General features: G+C 30.6%; 1 protein-coding gene across 1 annotated transcript; it reads left to right on the top strand.

Annotated features, from left to right (window-relative positions):
* Positions 1-2,866: 2,866 nt before the first annotated feature.
* Positions 2,867-18,655, top strand: LOC134685632 (excitatory amino acid transporter 1-like). The gene is made up of 11 exons (XM_063545557.1): positions 2,867-3,129; positions 3,640-3,714; positions 4,736-4,858; positions 6,391-6,469; positions 13,080-13,122; positions 13,856-13,982; positions 15,263-15,389; positions 16,327-16,560; positions 17,139-17,333; positions 17,889-18,023; positions 18,315-18,655. The coding sequence occupies exons 1-11, from the start codon at positions 2,985-2,987 to the stop codon at positions 18,361-18,363; spliced, it is 1,332 nt and encodes a 443-aa protein (XP_063401627.1). The 5' UTR covers positions 2,867-2,984; the 3' UTR covers positions 18,364-18,655.
* Positions 18,656-21,579: the final 2,924 nt, after the last annotated feature.

Here is a 21,579-nt window from a genome sequence, read left to right as displayed (position 1 = left end):
TAACATCTATTTTATCAGCAACCAAAGATGGGCTGTAAAGTTACTGTGAAACGGCCTATTCTAGAGGTGGCGTAAATCAGATGTGGATACTTTGTAATAGTATTAAAACATTTGACTTTTCTACTCTTTACACAAGTTTTCCACATTCCAAACTAAAAGACAAATCGAAAGAGTTGGTATTGCTTTGCTTCATGAAAACAAAATGGCCAACATGGATATAAGTATCTTGTCTTCGGGAGGGATACATTCTACTTTGTAGAGGATCACTCTGATTTAAACATAAAACTCTTGATTTCTTGATTGACAACATATTTGTTACGTTCGGAGGAAGTGTTTTTCAACAGACTCGGAATTCCAATGGGAACAAACTGTGCCCCCTCTACTTACCGACTTGTTTCTTTATTATTATTAGGCTGACGTCATGCATGAATTTCTTAGAAAGAAAGATAAGAAGTTAGCAATATCCTTAAGTCTACTTTCTGCTATAAAGAAGATGTTCTTTCACTAAATAGATCAAAATTTGGTGACTATGTGGATGGCATCTATCCCATCGAACTAAAGATAAAGGATACTACAGATACAGTTAAATCGGCTTCATGTCTTAACTTACATCTAGAAATTGACAATGAGGGTCAGTTGAAAACAAAACTTTTACTACAAAAGAGATGATTTCAGCTTTCCAATTGTGAACCTTCCATTTCTAAGTAGCAACATTCCAGCAGCACCTGCATACGAGGTATATATCTTGCAATTGATACGACATTCCCGTGCTTGCATTTCCTATCATGATTTTCTTGATAGAGGATTGCTGCTCACAAGGATGCTATTAAACAAAGAGTGCCAAATGATGAAGTTGAGATTATCAATTTGTAAATTTTACGGACGCCATCACGAGTTGGTTGACCGTTATGGAATAACCGTTTTACAAAAGATATCGGATATGTTCCTTACGTCGTGACTCCAATCTCCTTCCCTTTCGTGAATGTGACCTACCGAATTAGACTATTTACCGGATTTGTTATCATATAAGCAACACGACGGGTGCCACAGGTTATGCTTACCCTTGCGGTGCACGTGAGCTCACTCCTAGTTTTTGGTGGGGTTCGTGTTGTTTATTCTTTAGTTTTTTATGTTGTGTCATGGGTACTATTGTTTGTCTGTTTGTCTTTTTTCATTTCTAGCCATGTCGTTGTCAGTTTGTTTTAGATTTATGAGTTTGACTGTCCCTTTGGTATCTTTCGTCCCTCTTTTACCTCTAAGGTCATATAGTTTCGACGAAATTTTCGCAAACTACAACATATGTCAATATCAGATCAAGATAAGTTATGTTGATACTTTTTAACCGCAATATTCGGAAGACAGAATACTTATTGTCGCATGAGCAGATGATAGTGTGTCCCAATACATTTTATTAATACAAGAAACATTTGTAGTAAACGGTGTTCAATAGTCATTAATCGATAAAGCATCTTGTGTAAAAAATTAAAACGAGGAAAACACATCAACAATAAGAGGAAAACAGAAACATTCAACTGCAACAAAAAATCAAACTCCAAAATACATAGAAACTGTCTATTTGATTTCATCATGGTACAGGTAATTTTAGGAAAAAATGACGGGTTTAACCTGGTTTAATAACCAGCCAAACTCTACGCTTTCATGGCAATGTTAAAAATACTGCTAAAATCGAGAATAGGTAAATAACGTCTTTGGTTAAATACATCTGTCTAGAAATCACAATGTTTGACATCGATTGCAAATACCTTACACGAAGAGATAAACCATCAATATCGAATGGTCTTTGCAAAACAAGTTCATTGTAGTGTGCCTACTCATAAACACCTACATATCTGATCAGCCCCCTCCTGTTTATATTTTAATGCACATAGACATTTCATCATGATTGGAATTGATCTGCCTTTGAAATTTGAAGAATGTTCAACATTTTACAGATCAAGTGCGTGTACAAAACGCTCTAAATTTGCAAAAAGTGAAAACATGCACAAATTATTTCAATCTATGAAAAACGTAAATCAAATATCGTTTTGAACAAGCTAGTGTGGTGGAATCTGTTCCTCTGATGATGTTTTAATGACATGCATACACATTTATTCTATTTCCCTAATATTTTATACTAGTATTAAAAGATGTGTTTATCCTTTATGACGTCATCAATCATGGTGACATTTTTCATGACGTTACATGTTTTAGATGAATACAAGAACACTTGAAATCATTAGAGTGCTGTGAACTAATGGGATCAAACAAACTATATGTTGATTAAAATTTGAATAATCTATTTATCAATACAATGATGAATTGGGCAACAAATATAAATATATTATAAATATATAAATGAATATATCAGTTTAGGCATTTTTAATAAACATAATACGTTTTATAAAACAAAACTATCATAGAACTTCAAATATATCTCTACTTTTTCAATACATATTTATCTTTGGTTTATACACAACATATATATTTTTGGCTTTTACGACAACACCGGTGCCAACATTGGTGGTTTGTATGAGTTTATCTTAAAAAAGGAATTTATAGATGAAATGGTTGAGTGAGGTTATCTGTTTGAAAGTTTAGTTTCAATAAAACCTTTCAAAAAAGCTTTAGAATACGTAAGCCACAGTCTTCAGTACTTGAATTTGAAAAAAAAGTTACTGGACGCCTTATTCAATTGGTTTCATATTCTATATAACACACTTAGAACTCTTTCTGTCTTTTTGAGTTGTTCCTGGTTGTGATCATCTGGCTATGTTAAACAGTGAATTCGAACCCAATTAAGATCACGTATCCTTGATATGTAGATGGATGAAATTCGACACATTTTTAAAATGAAAAATCTACACCTTTTCTTATTCAACAAATGAAGTACTTTTGAGATATATATATGACTCTGGCTAAACGTCTCTAACATTTGAAGAATTAATGACACGCAGTCATACCGACTCTTCACAAATAATTTCAATATGCCAAAAGGCAGAGAAAAATGCTTGGAGATTGTGAAGGCAAACTTGCTTGTCCTTTTGACCTTAGTAGGGGCTGCAATTGGATTCATTATAGGTGTGATTGTTCGGAATACAAACCCAACAGACAGCACACTTATGTGGGTTGGTAAGTAAACCAAGTTTCTACTTTGTGCTTTATGCTAACTTAATCAGTAAAACAAACAAGCAAGTTTAGATAAGAGATATCATATAATGGCATTGAAACAAATCTATTTATAATAACTGGTCATCTTCTTTATCCAAGGTTATTTGAAAGGATTTTATTGTTGTTTATTTTCTCCATCTATAACATAAACCTTTGATAACTTTTAGTTTAGACATGTAATTGAAAGTTCCAGACTTACTGATTTTGTGCGTTTTCAAAAACAAATTAGGGATACTGCAACCGGTAGGAATCTACATACTAGTATAGCTTCTTTTTCATCCTTAATTATTCTCATTGTTTATATGCAACTAACAACTGGTTAAGATCCCTTAAAAATACTAGTAAACGATATTTAGAGAATACTAAGTCTTGATGTATGTCTTTGCTAGTGTTTTATTTAATACATTGAATTCACTAACATTTTGTTAATACCAATTGTATGCTTACCAATAATGATTTGTATTTCGTCAGGTATTTTAGGAGAGGTTTACCTAAACATGTTGAAAATGATGATTGTTCCTCTGATAGTAGCTTCAGTTATAACAGGTAATGAACATGACTTTAATGAAAGTGCTTGTGTCGAAGTTTAGTGGTTCAATTCTAAAAACCGCTTAACTTCAAAATATAAGATAAGAAAAAATAAATAATTTGTTTCAAATACAAAGAACCATTAATTGTGACAAAATCATAATATGTAATGTAATACAAATCAGTTGCTGTTTATTTACGGTTTCCTTTAGGTTTGTTTTTTGTTTTTTTGCCTTTTTCGCTTTTATGTTTATAATCATCCTTAATTTTTCAGTTCAGAATAAAAAAAAAATATTTTGCATACCCATCATGAATCATTATCGACAGTACGATGAAATTGTTTTTAAAATATAAGATGTAAGAAATATAAACGTGTTTCAAATAAAGTTAATGCAGATACACACATGCCGAAATTCAAGATCAGACATATTAAAAGACCTGGTTTTGTAGTTAACTACACCTCCTAGTTGAAAAGCTGTTGTTAATAGTTCTTTTCATAACGAAAGAAAGGATTGACCATCCCAAACAGACATGAATGAAAAAAAAGAAAAGCGAAGTATACCTCAATGAGACGAACACTTAACGGCAACACAGATGTTCTGATCATCTGTATAGGTATACAACTTAAGCTTTTTACATAAACCTGATACAATGCAACATTATTTCTCACTGTATTCGAAATCATTTGTCTTTTTGGTGTTTCATATGGTTTGATTTTTACAACTGCAACAATCTTTGATAGATAACTACAATTGTATCTAAAACAATATTATTTGTTTATATTCCTTTACACTATGTTGCATACTGTCAATTCATATATTTTCGTGGGTATCATTTTTTTGGATTGACGAAAACCCGTATTTTCGTGGATATTTGATTTCGTGGTTTTGCCAATATCTGCATACAACACCTATAGAAAATATGTTATTCGTTGAACATTTAAATTCGTGGTTCACCTGTACCCACGAAAACCACGAATATTGGTATCCAACGAATAAAAATGAATTCACAGTAAATGACATGCTTGTACTATTTACAGGAACAGCAACTCTAGACCCTAAATCTAATGGAAAAATAAGTTTAGTGTGTCTGGGTTATATTATGTCTATGAATTTCCTTGGTTGTTTAGTTGGAAGTATACTTTGCATTATTGTCCGACCAGGTGAGATGTATATTTCTGTAGCATTACACATGATAAAGTGTTTTTTTTCAAAACATAAATAAACCAATCAAACAGATAAATATATTTAAAACAATATAAACCAAATATCATGAACGGGATTTGAACTTCCTACTTCATTGATGACAGGCTAGTGTTTGCTATAAATTTATTACTTAGACCACTCGACAGCCAAGTACCACAAATACTGTACTTGATAATCCCTTGTCAAAAGATGTTGTTAACGTTTATTCGTCTTTTTTGTCTTGCAATGCTGAATTAATATTGAGATTGAAATAAAAGTTTAAAATATATGAAACTGACAATTCATATGATCTGAATATCATTTTAATACTTTAATGATCTAAGTATAGAAAACTTAAACATGTTAAAGGAAGTTCTGATATAACTCTTAATAGCGATTGGATGATAATTACTTCTCTCATTATGATTCACATTCAATTGATAATAAATACTTATAATAATTGTATATTTACTTATAAGGAGGTATGTTATTACATCTATTAGATACTAACGTACAAGGGGGGTGATATTTTATACTTTTAATTACAAGGAAGCAGGATATGTTGACTATTTAGAAGAAGAGTTGATTAAAGTGTCTACAATCTTTCTGAAGGAACACTTTATATATTAGTTTATCATAAAGCATGAGCACTTCATTGAAAACGAACGCGTTAGAAATAATATCACCCCTTTAGATACATATTATAATGCTGTATCACAATCATGTACTCTTTCCTTCAAATCACCGAACTAGACTTATCACAAAATTTGCACTTAGATGAACAACATGACGATGTGAAGCATGAAGGATGTGCTTCGCTTATCGGAACATCAAAAAAAATCAAACCAAAACTAAGGCTTATTTGTTTGTCTTTTGGGTTTTTTTTTGGTAAAGACGTTGATTCCACTTATGTGTTCGAATATCAACTTGGTATTTTCCAACTCTTTTTTTTTTTAATGCATATACTTTTGATAGAAAAAAGTCTTGCCTGAAGAGTTTTATAATGATAATAATATCTCAATCCGTAGTCCTGTCAAACAACATTTGTGAAGTCATAGTCACATGTAGGATTCTGTTCTGATATTTTTATTAAATTTTAACAAACCCTGTCAGATGGATTTAACAATTTCAATTGCATAAATTGAACTGATATATAATTGTAGTCTTTAGACATGTCGACATATATCAAGGGCACTTCTACACTCGCAAGTAGTTCAATCTTTCATTTAATGGTGCACTGTTAGTAGCTATGTCATAGTCAATCTTTTTCATAACAATGAATCAAAAATACAGTTGCTTTAGAGTTCATATATCTTTATTAGAAAGTATCTGTGTTTTCATTAAAAAAAAATATAAAAAATGTGTAATTTATTTTGTAGAGAACTGTAAGCCTGATACATGTAAAAGCCTTTTCTGGTTCATGATTTATGTATTAGTCACATGATACTATCATTTAATGCATTTTCTGTGAATCGAAGTTAAGAAAAGTGTGATATGTTTTCTGTTTTAGGGGAAATTGATAAAACAGAAGTCCAAGCTTTTAACTCAGTTCCTTTAGAAACGGAGGATATTTTTGCCGATTTACTGAGGTAAACTAGTGGTGAAATAATGTTTGATATTCTGTACAGACACATATCAAAACTTCAATATATACAAATGTTAATCCTGGGATCTATGATGAGTATATTTACAAGCAGTGTTTTTATGTTTCTCTTTATGAAACATTGTGGATTTTTTATTATTGTTATTTTACCACTCTAGATATATTACTATTATAAGCTTTCCTATTATTGAACATTCATGGGGACATGTTCAATATTTCAATAGTTATTATAAGCATTTTTAAAAGTAAAAAAATGTATCCTTACACAATAATTTAAATTATATAAGTTGATTTGTTGTATCGAGGAATGATTCCGTTGATCTACCTTTGTTTAAACTGTAATTCCATTTCATCAGTCAAATATACTGTGTTGTTTATTGAGAGGACTATGTCCAGTAAGACCCCTTTTTGTCCCAAAAATAAAGCAGTTTTACAAAATTGTTAAAATGTCAACTTTTAGTTATTTACTCGAAAGTAGAATGCTTCTGCTACATAAATATGGGCTGTTTTAGACAATATAATGCACATATATCGGGTACTAGCATCATTAAGTCATGCTAAATTACTGAAATCTTCACAATTTTAGCATTTTTGTTAAATTTTAGACGGTTTCCATCTTAAATAAAAGTGGACGAATTCGTGATCATTCTTAATATTGAAATGTAAGTTGTATTTGATGACAATACATAACATATATACAGGTTGAGGATAAACACGGATGCGGCCACTTTTTTTTTTGACAAAAAAAACCATCTGAAAAGTGACATTTTCTTTTACATATTTTTCATATTTATGCTTGAATCGAAGCGTATTTAATGACTTAATCAGTAAAAAATATTTCACATAAACTAATTGAATCAACTCAAATAGACATTTAATTGTTTACAAAGTGTTCAAAATCTTTCGTTAGATGAACTTGAAATTTGAGGACAAAATCGGCCCTTACCGACTTTCTCTTTTGTTTACCGAGTTCAGTTGAAAAAAAGAAAGAGGGTTAAATAAGGAGTAATTAAAAGAGGGACACAAGAAATAAGAGGGATCCTATCTCGAAATAAATCAAAAAATGCAATGACCAAATGAAAACCATACGAAAAGACTAATAGTTGTCCATAAAGAGCTACATTTTAGGATCTGACAACTAGTACCTAATTATACTGTTTTTTCAGAAAAGGTAAAGGTTCCTTCTACAGCTGCAGCATGTGTAACTTTTGCTCATGTTGATGTATCCATAATCCAAAAAGGAATATAGGTTGATATTTTTAAGTAAGAACAATTAACATTCAATGCATACTGGAAAAAAAATTATACAATAAAGGAAAAACTTGTATCGAAATTAAAACATTCTGTTCACTGGAATGCATATGGCACATTGAAATGAATACATTGAATAATGTGAAAATTGTTTATAATTACGTATCAAAATTAAAAGAGATCAATTATCATGACTATTCAAATTTAGATAGGCAAATTTTTTTGCAATTGTAACCCTATACTTCAGCGAATTCAATTCGTATCAATATCAAAATATGATACACTTTGCATTTTGTCTATTTATGTGATAATAAAAATACATCAAGTCAAGTGTATATTCATTTGGGTAAAATTGCCAGGAACTTTTCTTCTCGATTTATGTCATAAGTATTGAATAAAACGATATCTAGCATTGAGAATACATTTGTCTAGTTGATTAAATGTTAGAAATCAAATGTGAATAGTAAAAACGAAGAAGTACTATAAAACAATTTTCAACTGTTTAAGTTCTTTTTACATCGTTGACTTTTTTTAAAAATATTCGGATTAATAAATAAGCCAGAAAAGTCTTTGGACAAATAAAATATATAAAAAGCTGTTTTTCAATATTTTTTTCTGAAATGAAACCTCTAAAAAAAATATGGGTGCGATTGAGATCACTATCCTTTTGCATAATGGTAAAAAAGGGAACATTCAAATTATTTTTATTATCATTATTGGGAGCCCAATTTAGTCAAGAAACACGAAATATGTGTACTGTTACAGTACTTGCAACCTTAGGCGTTACTATTTCAGCGATCAATCAGCGGTCATCGATCAGTCACCGATCAGTCAAGTTCGCGTCAAACTCAAGTCAGCAATCCGTCAGACTTATAGTAAAAGTAATTGACTGATCGGACTGATCGGACGGATAGAACCGATCGACCTTGATGACGGATTGACCTGTAATACGTCACATGATAAACTAATACAAATTACGGAATCTTAGTTTCGTTTTGTTTAATTAAAATGGCGACTAGTGAAAATCGAACGTTCAATGATCATGATGATACATTTTGCTTTAATAATAATAATTTAGCAAAGTTTAATTGAAAAGAAATGTACCGATAAAACCTAACATAAATATATTATTATTAAAGAATGGTCTTTTTGTTTTATTTAGGTAATATATTTTCAAACCCAGCGGGTTTTAAAACGGCGTCTACATCGCGATTTTGATTTTATTATTTTCCAAACATACTCGGGAAAAGCAAAATGAAAGGATCAGTTATTGAAAGATGTAGTCTATATTCAAAATTTTTGTATCCTTATCATGATAAAATCCTTTAATTTTTTTTTTTTATCATAATGCAAGGACTTTTTATATTCCTGTCACAATCAAAGCCTATAAAATTTTAAACAACGCGAATAAAATTTAAGTGAGATTTATCTGACACTCTTAATTTCATGAAAAAAAACTATTCTAAACTTTAAAAAGTACAAAAATCCAATGGCGGTCAATAATTTTAGTAAAATGAAGGAATATTTGCATTTCAGGCAACGCATACAAAAATTTAATATCTTTTCCCTTAAAGCAGAGACATATAATATATGTCTCTGCTTAAAGTAAGCATATTTTATGAAAAACAGCAAATCTTGATGTACAAAAAGTACTGAAATCATATGAAGGTTAATAATGTGTATCAAAATAAATCAATAACTGCATTCTTATTCAACAAAAATAAAAGTTTAAGTATTTTAATTCTCAGTATATCTCAATTCTGATTTAAAAAATTGTCTCAAGATGGTAAAAATAACTGATTTCAAATAAAATAGCTTCATTTTTAATAAAATGAAGACCAATTTTAGTTATTTTAAACAACGCGAATAAAATTTTAGTATGATTTCTCTGACACTCTTTTAATTTCATGGAAAAAAAGCATTCTAATCTATAAAAAGTACAAAAATCCAATGGCGGTCAATAATTTTTAGTAAAATGAACAAATATTTGCATTTTAGGCAACGCGTACAAAAATTTAATATCTTTTTCCTTAAAGTAGGCATATTTTATGAAGAACAGCCAATCCTGAAGTACAAAAAGTACTCAAATGATATGACGGTTAATAATGTGTATCAAAATAAATCAATAACTGCATTCTTATTCAACAAAAATAAAAGTTTAAGTATTTTAATTCTCAGTATATCTCAATTCTGATTTAAAAAAATTGTCTCAAGATGGTAAAAATAACTGATTTCAAATAAAATAGCATCATTTCTAATAAAAAGAAGACTAATTTGGTTATTTTAAACAATGCGAATAAAATTTTGAATGATTCTCTGACACTCTTTTAATTTCATGAAAAAAAACTATTCTAAACTGTAAAAAGTACAAAAATCCAATGGCGGTGAATAATTTTTAGTAAAGTGAAGAAATATTTGCAGTTTAGGCAATGCGTACGAAAATTTGATATCTTTTTCCTTCAAGTAAGCATATTTTATGACGAACAGCCAATCTTGTTGTACAAAAGGTACTGAAATCATATGACGGTTAATAATGTGTATCAAAATAAATCAACAACTGCATTCTTATTCAACAAAAATAAAAGTTTAAGTATTTAAATTATCAGTATATCTCAATTCTGATTAGATGACTTGTCTCAAGATGGTAAAAATGACTGATTTCAAATAAAATAGCTTCATTTTTAATAAAAAGAAGACTAATTTTGGTTATTTTAAACAACGCGAATAAAATTTTAGTATGATTTCTCTGACACTCTTTTGATTTCATGAAAAAAAACCTGTTCTAATCTATAAAAAGTACAAAAATCCAATGGCGGTGAATAATTTTTAGGAAAGTGAAGAAATATTTGCAGTTTAGGCAACACGTACACAAATTTGATATCTTTTTCCTTAAAGTAAGCATATTTTATGAAGAACAGCCAATCTTGTTGTACAAAAAGTACTGAAATCATATGACAGTTAATAATTTGTATCAAAATAAATCAAGAACTGCATTCTTATTCAACAAAAATTAAAGTGTAATTTCTAATAAGAAGACTTGTCTCAAAATTGTAAAAATAACTAATTCTAAATAAAAAAGCATCATTTTTAATAAAAAGAATACTTATTTTAGTTATTTTAAACAATGGAAATAAAATTTAAGTATGATTTCTATGACACTCCTTTAATTTCATGAAAAAAAAAAATTTTAAACTTTAAAAAGTACAAAAATCAAATGGCGGTCAATACTTTTTAGAATAAAGAAGAAATATTTGCATTTTAGGCAACGCATACAAAAATTTAATATTTTTTTCCTTAAAGTAAGCATATGTTATGAAGAACAGCCAATCCTGATGTACAAAAAGTACCGAAATGATATGACGGTTAATAATGTTTATCAAAATAAATCAATCACTGCATTCTTATTCCATAAAAATAAAAGTTTAAGTATTTTAATTCTTATTATCTCAATTCTAATGAAAATATTTATCTCCAGTTGTTTGAAATAACTGATTTCAAAGAAAAGAGTGTCATTTTTTTTAAATAAAAGAGAATTTTTTGGTAGTTTTGAACAATGTGCATAAAATTTAAATATGCCTTTCTTTTAATTCTTTTAATTTTATGAAAAACGACCTTTTCTAAACTATAAAAAGTTCAAAACTCCAATGGCGGATTATCGGCATTTTTGTAGGTAGAAGTTCATGTTAACTGAGACATATAATCCTATAATGTATTATATATGTTTCTAATGTATACAATTTTTAATACAAAACTATTAATCAACACAAACAATTTAACGCTTTAATCAAGAATCTAATATAACTGTTATACTATTTTTACTTTTTTTATTGCAACCAAATTAACGTGTAAATTATGGTGTCTTCGTCGAGGTCCGCGTTCATGGATCGTAAACAATGTTGAGTTCGGTTTACATAAGAATTTGAAATATATACGTATCCGTCCGATCCGTGCATAAATTTGATTTACTGATCGATCGATGACCGTTGTCACGGTAACTCTCACATAGGTTATTTGACTTATCTGACGGATCCTATGGGTCACCGATCACCGATCAGTCATCGATCAGTCAAACATCCGTCACCGATCATTCACCGATCAGTCAAGTTCACGTCAAACAGTAACGCCTAAGGTTGCAAGTACTGTAGCAGTACTGATAGTAGAAGTAGAAACTGTGTTGTTATTAATTATTGTGTTGAAATTTTGAAGATGTGAAATACAAACAACAGAATTTGTTTTTGATTGACTTGAACGATCGTGGTTTTATTTAGACAATACCAATGTCGTAGCATACATTATTTAGACTCTACCTTATGTTGATTTACATGACCATTAAAAACTCTGGATTATACTTAAATTCAAATACGTGTTGTGGTGGAATATCATCTGGAGTCAGTATTTCGGAATTAACATGATTCATAACAAACATTTCTAAAAGTGTCCCTTTATAAATTTTGGAATTATAAGTCAGAGAAATATAGATTCTTACACTGCAACAAGTGTATTACGATATTTCTCCATTCGAGACAGTTGAATTTTATTATTTAAAGCGCGAGGCTTGCCGAGCTCTTTAAATAATAAAATTTAACTGTCGAGAGTGGAGAAATATCGTAATACACGAGTTATAGTGTCGAAATCTGTTTCTCAAATGCTTTTTATCGTTCTTTTTCAAAGATTTTAAGAAACTTGTGTTCTTTATATGCGACGTCCTCAGCCATTGTCGTCTTTTTTCATGACGTCACAATAGGAAAATTCAGAAGAAATCAAAACAGTAAGACGTCATAATCAAATTTCGACTAATCATTTGCCGATTTGCACTGGTGAGGAAAAATATTTTTCTCACACCGATCAGGAAATGTGAAAATAGCACAAAAATTAGAGAAGCTATATTTTTCAACTACCTGATGCAAAAATGACCTTTTATTGATTTGGTTACTTTGGGTCCTTTTTGGGTCATATAGCTCCTTGACTGTTTCGGGTTTAAGACGTCCTTGATGGTCAAATACTCGGCTTTTATCGTTAATTCCTGATGAATCTTAATCCAGAAGAGTGCGTCGGACAAATACAATTATAACGCGTTGTAATCATATTTTTTCCTTATAAAAAAACCTGATAATGATATTAGAATTGCTATTGTGATATCGATCAGGAAGACTATATATGTATAATATTGCAATGATTTGCCATAAATTATGTTGTCTTTTTTTATCCTACATTTTTAATTACCTTTACAGTCTGTGAAGGGTAATTATCATATATAAATTTAAGTCCAGTATTGATAATACGTTCGTACATTTTTCGTTTTTTTATCAATATATCGTGTTATCATTTTGATATTCTTTTAATAGAAACATTTTTCCTGGCAATTTGATAGCTGCGACATTTCGCAAGGTAAGTTTGCAATTCATCTATGAAATCGGAAATAAAACTGTTAATTTAAAACATGATAGCACGTTGAACCTTAAAGGTTCGTTTTCAGATTGACCAGTGTATGATACTAACAATAAAAGTGCGTATGTACTCTTATATCAGAAAAGTCATTTAGTGTAAAAAAAATTACATATTATTTCTCAAATCAAATAGGATATGAAATCCACATTTGAGTAGGGATGTCTGTTAGTTCCAGAAGGAACTATCATCCCGGTACCTACATACTTTGGGTAGTGAAGACAAAATACAGATATCTATTGTTATAAAATTTGCAGAAATAAACCTTGGGATATCATTTAAAAAAAAGTGTTATCCCTCGTGTATAGCACTGATTACTAGTCCCGGGTCTCTTTAGTTTTGTAACTCTTCTGATATATCAACTTTTCAAGGTTTCATCATGATTTGGATGAAAAAACGCTAAGGCATCTATCATATATCACTGAAGACACATTGCTAGTCAGATTCATGATAGTTATCAAAGGTACCACGGTCATAACTTAGTACGCCAGACGCGCGTTTCGTCTACATAAGACTCATCAGTGATGCTCATATCAACATAAATAAAGCCAAATTAGTACAAAGTTGAATAGCATTGAGCATCCAAAATTTTATCAAATTGACTACACTACCCGAAGCATTACATTGAAGTTTGACAAAGATATATATCTTACAACTTTGGGTGGTTTTTTTTCAGACAATGACGAGCTATGATACAGAACAATACAGGGTTAATGAAACAGTAAATGGGACAATCGTAGAAGTTATAAAAACTGTGGTGACTGGCAAAAATCTGTCGTCTGCTAATAGTACAAATATTCTAGGTAAAGTTATTGAGCTTGCTAGCTACTTAAATTATTTCTATCATAAAACAAATATTAAATATGAATACTAATTACTGAATACAAAAATTAAACTATCAGTTTAGTATGTTTAGTATGATTCTATGTATTCTGCACAAACAGAGTTTTATTTTTTATCATAGTATACGTAAATAGAGGTGGTATTTAACTCATCTTATTCTTTGTATATTATCAAGGCATCCAAATTGCATTTGTGAATCAACTTTTTGTATTCAGTTCCTGTAGCAAAAAAATAAACAATAACAATCGAAAAACATATGCAGTGTTTTACCAATTGAATATAAATCTGAGTTTTGTAACTTTGTCCTAAAATATTACTTTGAACAACTATAATTCAAAACAGAAAGTCACACAATTTGAAAATTACGTTGCAAGAATCCGTTTCAACAACATATAAACACTCTCATAAAATCGAGACAAATTATTTCATCACTTTGAATATATTTATTCTCAAATTTTGTTACAGCTGATTTCAATGAGTGTATATGCATATGTAATATCTTTGGTTAGCTTGTTTGCTAGATGAACCGTAAAGTCATTGTTAGGTAAACTATCCTCCTTTGGGAGTAGTTTAGTCAGAAAGATAACCAATCTATATGTCTGTAGGACTACAAAGCTACTTTTGCATAGGTACTATTTCTGTACCAAAAATATGTAGTACTGGAAATCTACTTTTGATATTCAGTATTATTTTGTTACTTACAATGTAAGAATTATTGTTATATTTAGGTACCTGTATTTTACAGGACTTGATTTGTACTTGAAATTTAAATAATACAGATTTTTGGTTGCACAGTTACATTTTCAGCATTTTTAAAGCTTGTCTATTTCAATTCTCTAAAAGTTATGATGTTTAAACATGGAATACTGTGATCATTTTTTGGTATTTTTTTTGTACCAATACTTTAAGTACAAATCAAGTACTGGAAAATACAAGTACTTGAATATTACAATAATTCTTAAGTAGAGAAATTGTATTAAATATTAAAGGTAAATTTCCAGTGCTACAGATTTTCAGTACAGAAATAGTACCTTTGCAAAAGTAGCTGTGTAGGCTACTTCAAAAGGAGGTAGTATACTTTACCTAACAATGACTTCACGGTCTAGCTGACAAACAAGCTAGCTGAAGATATTTCCTTAAGCTACACACTCATTGAAATCGACTGTTATTTATCACACATTTACATTTAGGTTCTCCAAATATGGTTAATTACATGGTCGGTTTTATTCTTCAATGACAGGTATTTTGATTGCTTGTGCTGTGTTCGGAATTGCCACAGCATCAGCAAAAGAAATTGGACAACCTTTCTTCAAATTCTTCTACTCAGCTACTGAAATTATCTTATTGATTTTAGGAAAGCTATTTTGGTAAGAAAAATATATTTGTGGATGTTATTTCTTGTGTTTTAACAATTTGATGTTTTGTTAGTAGTTGAATTAAGGTGAAACATTGGAAAACACCATGAGTCACCTATACATGCTATAGTAGTGATTGCATACAAAAATACACTTATGTGCAAAAAGATATGGACTTACAAATTGCATGTGGAAGTTATATATATTTAGTATTCATGCCAGGAGGGAATACAGGCGAGTACATGAGGATAGCGACTTTTGCTATGCATTCATTACCAACCATACAAATCTAGCGTCTGATTTTCAATAATTGGAAACTGATACTAACGGCAGATTTACAGATCAGCCGACTAATTGTTATGTCCTTAGATTTTTTGAAGGCGATTACATTTCACTCGTCAGATCGTACACGGGCACTTCATGTTGATAAAGTAATTCGCAATGTCGACAATCAATTTGTTAAGTGTCAATTTGAGTTCGTCCTCATAACCATGATAAAGTGTTCGTTGTATGCACATACATATCATTAGTTATTTACAAAACTGATGGATACCACTGATGGTGAACTATCATTCCCCGAAGATATCATCAGCTCAGTAGCACTCCAGCTATAACTTAGTTTCTGAAATGTTTTAAAACAAACCTTTCTTAAATTGTACGTTTTTTTTAATTATAAATTTCTAAAAAAAAGTTTGAATTTCTTCATATTAAGTTGACATAAGATCAAATTGACTCAATTTGTTGGTGATAACCTGGAATTATAAAGTATCTTTTTCATTTTATTCCTTCAAAAACCAAAGATATTAAGAGTAGGCTTCAAGTAAAATCAACAATGAACATAGGATAACGTTCCAAGCTCGTACTATCCATGTTCAAGTTACGTGAACCGTGAAATAAAGGTTACGATTGTACTTGCTCATAATCTTATTTTAAAAAAACATTCTTTCAGGTTCACACCAATTGGTGTGGCAAGTTTGATTGGTAAAACTATTGGAGGAACAAAGAACTTGGAGGATGATTTCAGTAGACTTGGATTATACATAGCAACACAAATGATTGGTTATTTACTCGTAGTTATAGCAGCAGTACCAATTACGTATTTCACTCTGATGAAAATGAATCCGTTCAAATTCCTTTTCACCTTGGTTAATGCTTTTGTTATAGTTTTTGCTACTTCTAGCACGTAAGTAATACACAATATTAATACATGTTAATGACAAGATATTATTTGTGGTTATTAATATATATAGACACTCATTTTGTCAATTATCAAAGTAACTGAGAGAGACTTACAGTATTTTGGAGTCAAATGCTTATCTCAATATTAGAACAACAAGCATATAACAATCAAATCATTGAATATAGCATTCACCAAGCCTTAAACATGTCACACGAATACAAAGAATAAAATTAAACCCCAGCAAAAAACATATATTACACAATAATAAGCACGTAATTCATTCTTTTTTTCAAATATTGGTTCACACTTTTTGAAAGGAATTAATACTTTGTGTACCGAAGTATTTTTTTTTGTATATACAAATAATCAAAGGACCTGAAAAGTATATTTAATCGTAACAAATCGACAATGAAAACACAGAGAATGAATAAGAAAGAAATCGATGGGCAATGTTTTTGTGTATTTCGCATGGTCTCGTTCCAATACGTTTAACATGTAACCTTCGTGAGAAACGCTATTGCATATAAAGAAATACTAAATACAATACATAAAATGGTGGTCTTAAACATTTCTCATAATAGAGCCATGGCTATTCCTGAGAGTATTCGGCAATTAGAAGGACCAAACAAAGTGGATCGTCGAGTGACTCGATTTAGTATACCCTTATGTGCTGCTATTGGACGTTGTGGAAGCTGTATTTACATAAGTATATCATGTTTGTTTGTCATGCAAATCACCGATCAGGATGTGGACGCTGCTTCCGTTATTTTAGTCATGTGAGTGTTCACAATTCAAGTATATTACATGTTTTACAAATTTATAGTTGTTAGCTGCACCATAGGAAAAGCGAAACAAGTATGAATAGGAATCCGTTGATTAAACTTATTTCTAAAGGCTATAAGTTTAACGTCGTACATGATCTTAAAATATTGTTTTTCCGTACCTACATTTATTTTCTTTTTGATATATTTAAAACATAAATGAATACATATTGCATTATATTTACCAATACTAAGTATGGTCCTACATCCTCTCGAAATCCTGTATTTTTTTTTTATATTGTATACGGTTTAGATTTCACACATAATTTGTGTCTTGATTGCTATACTTTTATACGTCTAAAGGTCTCAAGACGGAATACGATTCGGGTTGTATGTTGTTGTTAAAACGTTGTGTTATTTCAAAATATACATTCCCATCTCGGTATTTAAAGATTGCATCATAGTCATTCCGATTAACTGTTCCATATTACTAGTGATGTTAATGAGGCTTTCCATATTCACTTTGTTGAGTGAAATATATTTCTAAATTTTGTTTAATAATTCTTTTAGTATTTTGACAGCATTTTCGTCCTTGGCTGTACCGTCTGTGGCTGGGGCAAGCTTGATTACTGTGATCATTTTACTCACCGCACTTAATATCCCACCGGAAGCGGCAGCTCTTCTTTTCTCATTCGAATGGCTTCTGTAAGTATACCTTACTATGCCATCTTACTTGTGTCTCATTAACATATTAATTATATGAAAAATTCAATTGCAGTTTTTAATATATCTATCTCGTTTAAATATTTTGAACGTAAAATAAAAACAAAAGGAAAACGCAGGAAATCGCGTGATATCAAAACAGAGAGAGAAAATGTGCGTCAAATAAGATATCATTTCTTGTTATTTACGTATAATGGACATGAAATAATATGCATAGGACAAACCTTTACTGTACTTCTGAAAATTTTATGAGTCTTTTTTATCTTGTTTCAGAGACAGAATGAGGTCATGTACAACTACAGCGTACAATCGACCTGTGTAGTGGTTACCCAGAGGCTGTGTTTGTCTTCTTTAATGACTGAAAACAAAGACGAGGAAGACATTCCGGATATAAATGAAAACGGCAATGGAATACAATTAGCGTTGGTGGTTGATGATGAAAAACACTTACAAGAGTAAACATTAAAACAATGCCTTCGATATCATTTGCTTAGTTTCCCTTAGCCTAGGAATAGTTTGTAGCTTTCAATATCATTAAAATAGGTTTTCTTTGATCATAATACCAAGTCTGTTATAATCCATTAAAATGAACTCAATATATTTGACCACCATTGTATATTTCTTTAATTTTTATTGTTAAACAACAAATGAATGTGTCTGAAGACGAGAATGTCCTCGCTTAAGCTTTACAAGTTAAAACAGGGCGTTATTCTAGAACGGCAAACGACTCACAACTCAAATTCGTCATCTGTCTGCGTTATGTAGTTTAAAGCATTTTATATGAGTTTTATTAAATATGATTTAGAAAAAGTTTGACATGGAAAAGGACATAACTCTAACGTGGTTACTGAATCGCTTTCCAAATTCAAACCTTGTCTGCAATTTTTTTTTTCGATTCATAACATTTGCAATGGGCAAACTCAAGTATAGTGCGAAACAAAATGGAACGGATGGTCAAGGGTAGCACAAACTATCCCGGTTCCTATAGCGGGATATAATACTATCATCCCGATGCAAGCTTAAGTTTCCAAATTACACCTTTTGAATTAAATGTACTGCACATAAATGAATGTTATATGGTTATCAAAGGTACCAGGATTATAGTTATATGTCTTGTATTGTAATGTATGTATTGTCATGTGTGTATTTTCTATAAATTTCTTTTCTTTAAGTTTCAAATAGTTATGCAAACATGAAAAGAAAATATGTTTATTAATATGATTGTTATAATTGCTCTTATATTTAACAATATACTGTTTCATTCCAAGACCTATGAACCTAAACATCAGTGATAAGCATGTAAATATGGTCCTAGTCTCTTCCACAAAAGAAGGTATTTTACATTGGTGTTTCATCAAGTATGTGATGGATACATTAGGTGTTCGCTTATCATGTAAAAGCACCAAGTTTCGATCCTTTTGAAGTTTATGTGATGACATCAGTTTTATGTAATACCGGAATTTGTCTTTTTCTTGATGCATGCCACTAAATGTTCAGTAAATAAAGGCAACAATAGTATACCGCTGTTCGAAAATCGTAAATCGATTGACAGAAAACGAATCTGGGATACAAACGTAAACTGATGTAAACACATCAACTATAACAGGAACAAAACAAAACAACAGAAACACTGAAGTGCAAAAATAAAGCCAATGCAAAATACACAGAAATGAACTTTAAGATAACAACCACCATTTTCCTGACTTGGTACAGGACATTTTAAGAGAACTAGTTTTGTGGCTAGCCAAACATCGTAAACAACTGTTGTCAATATAGCATCCTTGGTTTTCAAATGTTTTAAAATATCTGATGACGTCATTTGTATGCATGTCATTAGATCATTCAATGTATTGCTATCTTGCTTTACTTCTGTTGTTTAAGGCGGCTGAAAGATAGTATAATAGAAACCTATCCGCCTACCCGTTCATGTATTCATCCGTATAACCATCCAACTGATCTTTGACTAAATTGTGTGAATCATTCACCGTTTCTTCTAGTTGTGATGCTATAAATATAGACAATGTAATTTCTCTTTGCGACTTTTACAATGACGTTTCGATAAAAATCTTATCCTCGAGGAAAAGTTGATATGAACTACTATTTTATTCAAAAGTCAAAATATAGGACTGTGTGGTATATTCAAAACATGTATAAGCCACGAAATTCTTAGAGTTTAAACTAGTACTAAAATTCGAACTGGGTCTGCCTTAGAATTAAATTGTGTGGCTACCATTTGTTTTTTAACTCGTGAAATTCCCTATAGAGTTATTTCTCTTTGAAATGAAACTCAGAGATCATAATTGGGAACCAGTACGTAAAGAAAAGAAAATATATATGAATATTATGTATTCCCCCAAATAAAAAGATGCGGCTTTGGTGAATTTACTTTGTGCAACATGAAAGCATGATAGACTTTGGCATGTTTTATTTTTATTTCTTATTCAGAAATATTTTTTGTCAACCTTGAAATGACATGGAGCTTGTCATATTTGTTCACTATAATACACATCTGTATCCACTTTTCCTTATTGACCTCTTATCATAATACATAATGTAAATAACTAAATTGAGAATTGAAATGGGAAATATGTTGAAGAGACAATAACCCAACCATAGAGCAGACAACAGACGAAAGCCACCAATGGGTCTTCAACGCAGCGAGAAATTCTCGCACCCGCAGGTGGTACTCAGCTGACCCCTAAAAACGTGTGTACTAGTTCAATAAAAATAGACATCACATTAAACGCAAAAAAATATAAATAAACTAAAATTAAAAAACATACAAGACTAACAAAAACCAGAGGCTCCAGATTTAGGACAGGCGTTGGTAAAAAAAGAAACTAATCAAAATGACAATGATACATAAATTAAGAAAGGTCTGCTAGCAGTTAATTACATGCCAGCTTCAAACCTAAATTAAACTGATTGAAAGGTTATGTCTTCATCTTATGACACTTCATTCTAAATAAGATTGCTCATCTCTTTTATTTTGTAACCTAATCATTTTATTGTGTTAAAAGAGTTGAAAAAGGTATTAAAAACTACTGTGTGTGTCTACAAACGGAAAAGACAAAGTACATCTTTTGAACTTTGTGATATGTAGTCTACACAAAGAATAAATTGGAAGTATTTGCAATCTCAATCAAGGTTAAAGGGTTGTTTTTGCAATGAATCAGTTCTAACGTATATAGCTAGGAAAACTTTTATGAATCCTTCGCAGTGTCTTCACAAATGATGGACTTTTTTTTAATATCTTCATCGGAAACATTTTTTGTCGTTTACTTTGACATGACATGGATTTGTGATATTTGTACACTAAAGTACACGTTTGTATCCGTTCTAATTCTCGACCTCTTATCATTACATTTATTGAAACTTTCTCAAAAACTTTTAATTTTTGAAAAACTAAGGATTTTCTTATCCCAGGCATATATTACCTTAGCCGTATTTGGCACAACTTTTTGGAATTTTGGATCCTCAATGCTCTTCAACTTTGTACTTGTTTGGCTTTATAAATATTTTGATACGAGCGTCACAG

The sequence above is a fragment of the Mytilus trossulus genome, chromosome 9 (genome assembly GCF_036588685.1).
Source record: "Mytilus trossulus isolate FHL-02 chromosome 9, PNRI_Mtr1.1.1.hap1, whole genome shotgun sequence".
Classification (NCBI taxonomy): Eukaryota; Metazoa; Mollusca; class Bivalvia; order Mytilida; family Mytilidae; genus Mytilus; species Mytilus trossulus.
This window is presented reverse-complemented; position numbering and strand designations above follow the sequence as displayed.

Coding starts and splice junctions, on each gene's coding strand:
- LOC134685632 (XM_063545557.1), top strand. CDS start 2,985: ATGCCAAAAGGCAGAGAAAAATGCTTGGAGATTGTGAAGGCAAACTTG. Junction 15,390..16,326: donor ATTTTAGGAAAGCTATTTTG/GTAAGAAAAATA, acceptor ACATTCTTTCAG/GTTCACACCAATTGGTGTGG. Junction 18,024..18,314: donor TTCTCATTCGAATGGCTTCT/GTAAGTATACCT, acceptor ATCTTGTTTCAG/AGACAGAATGAGGTCATGTA.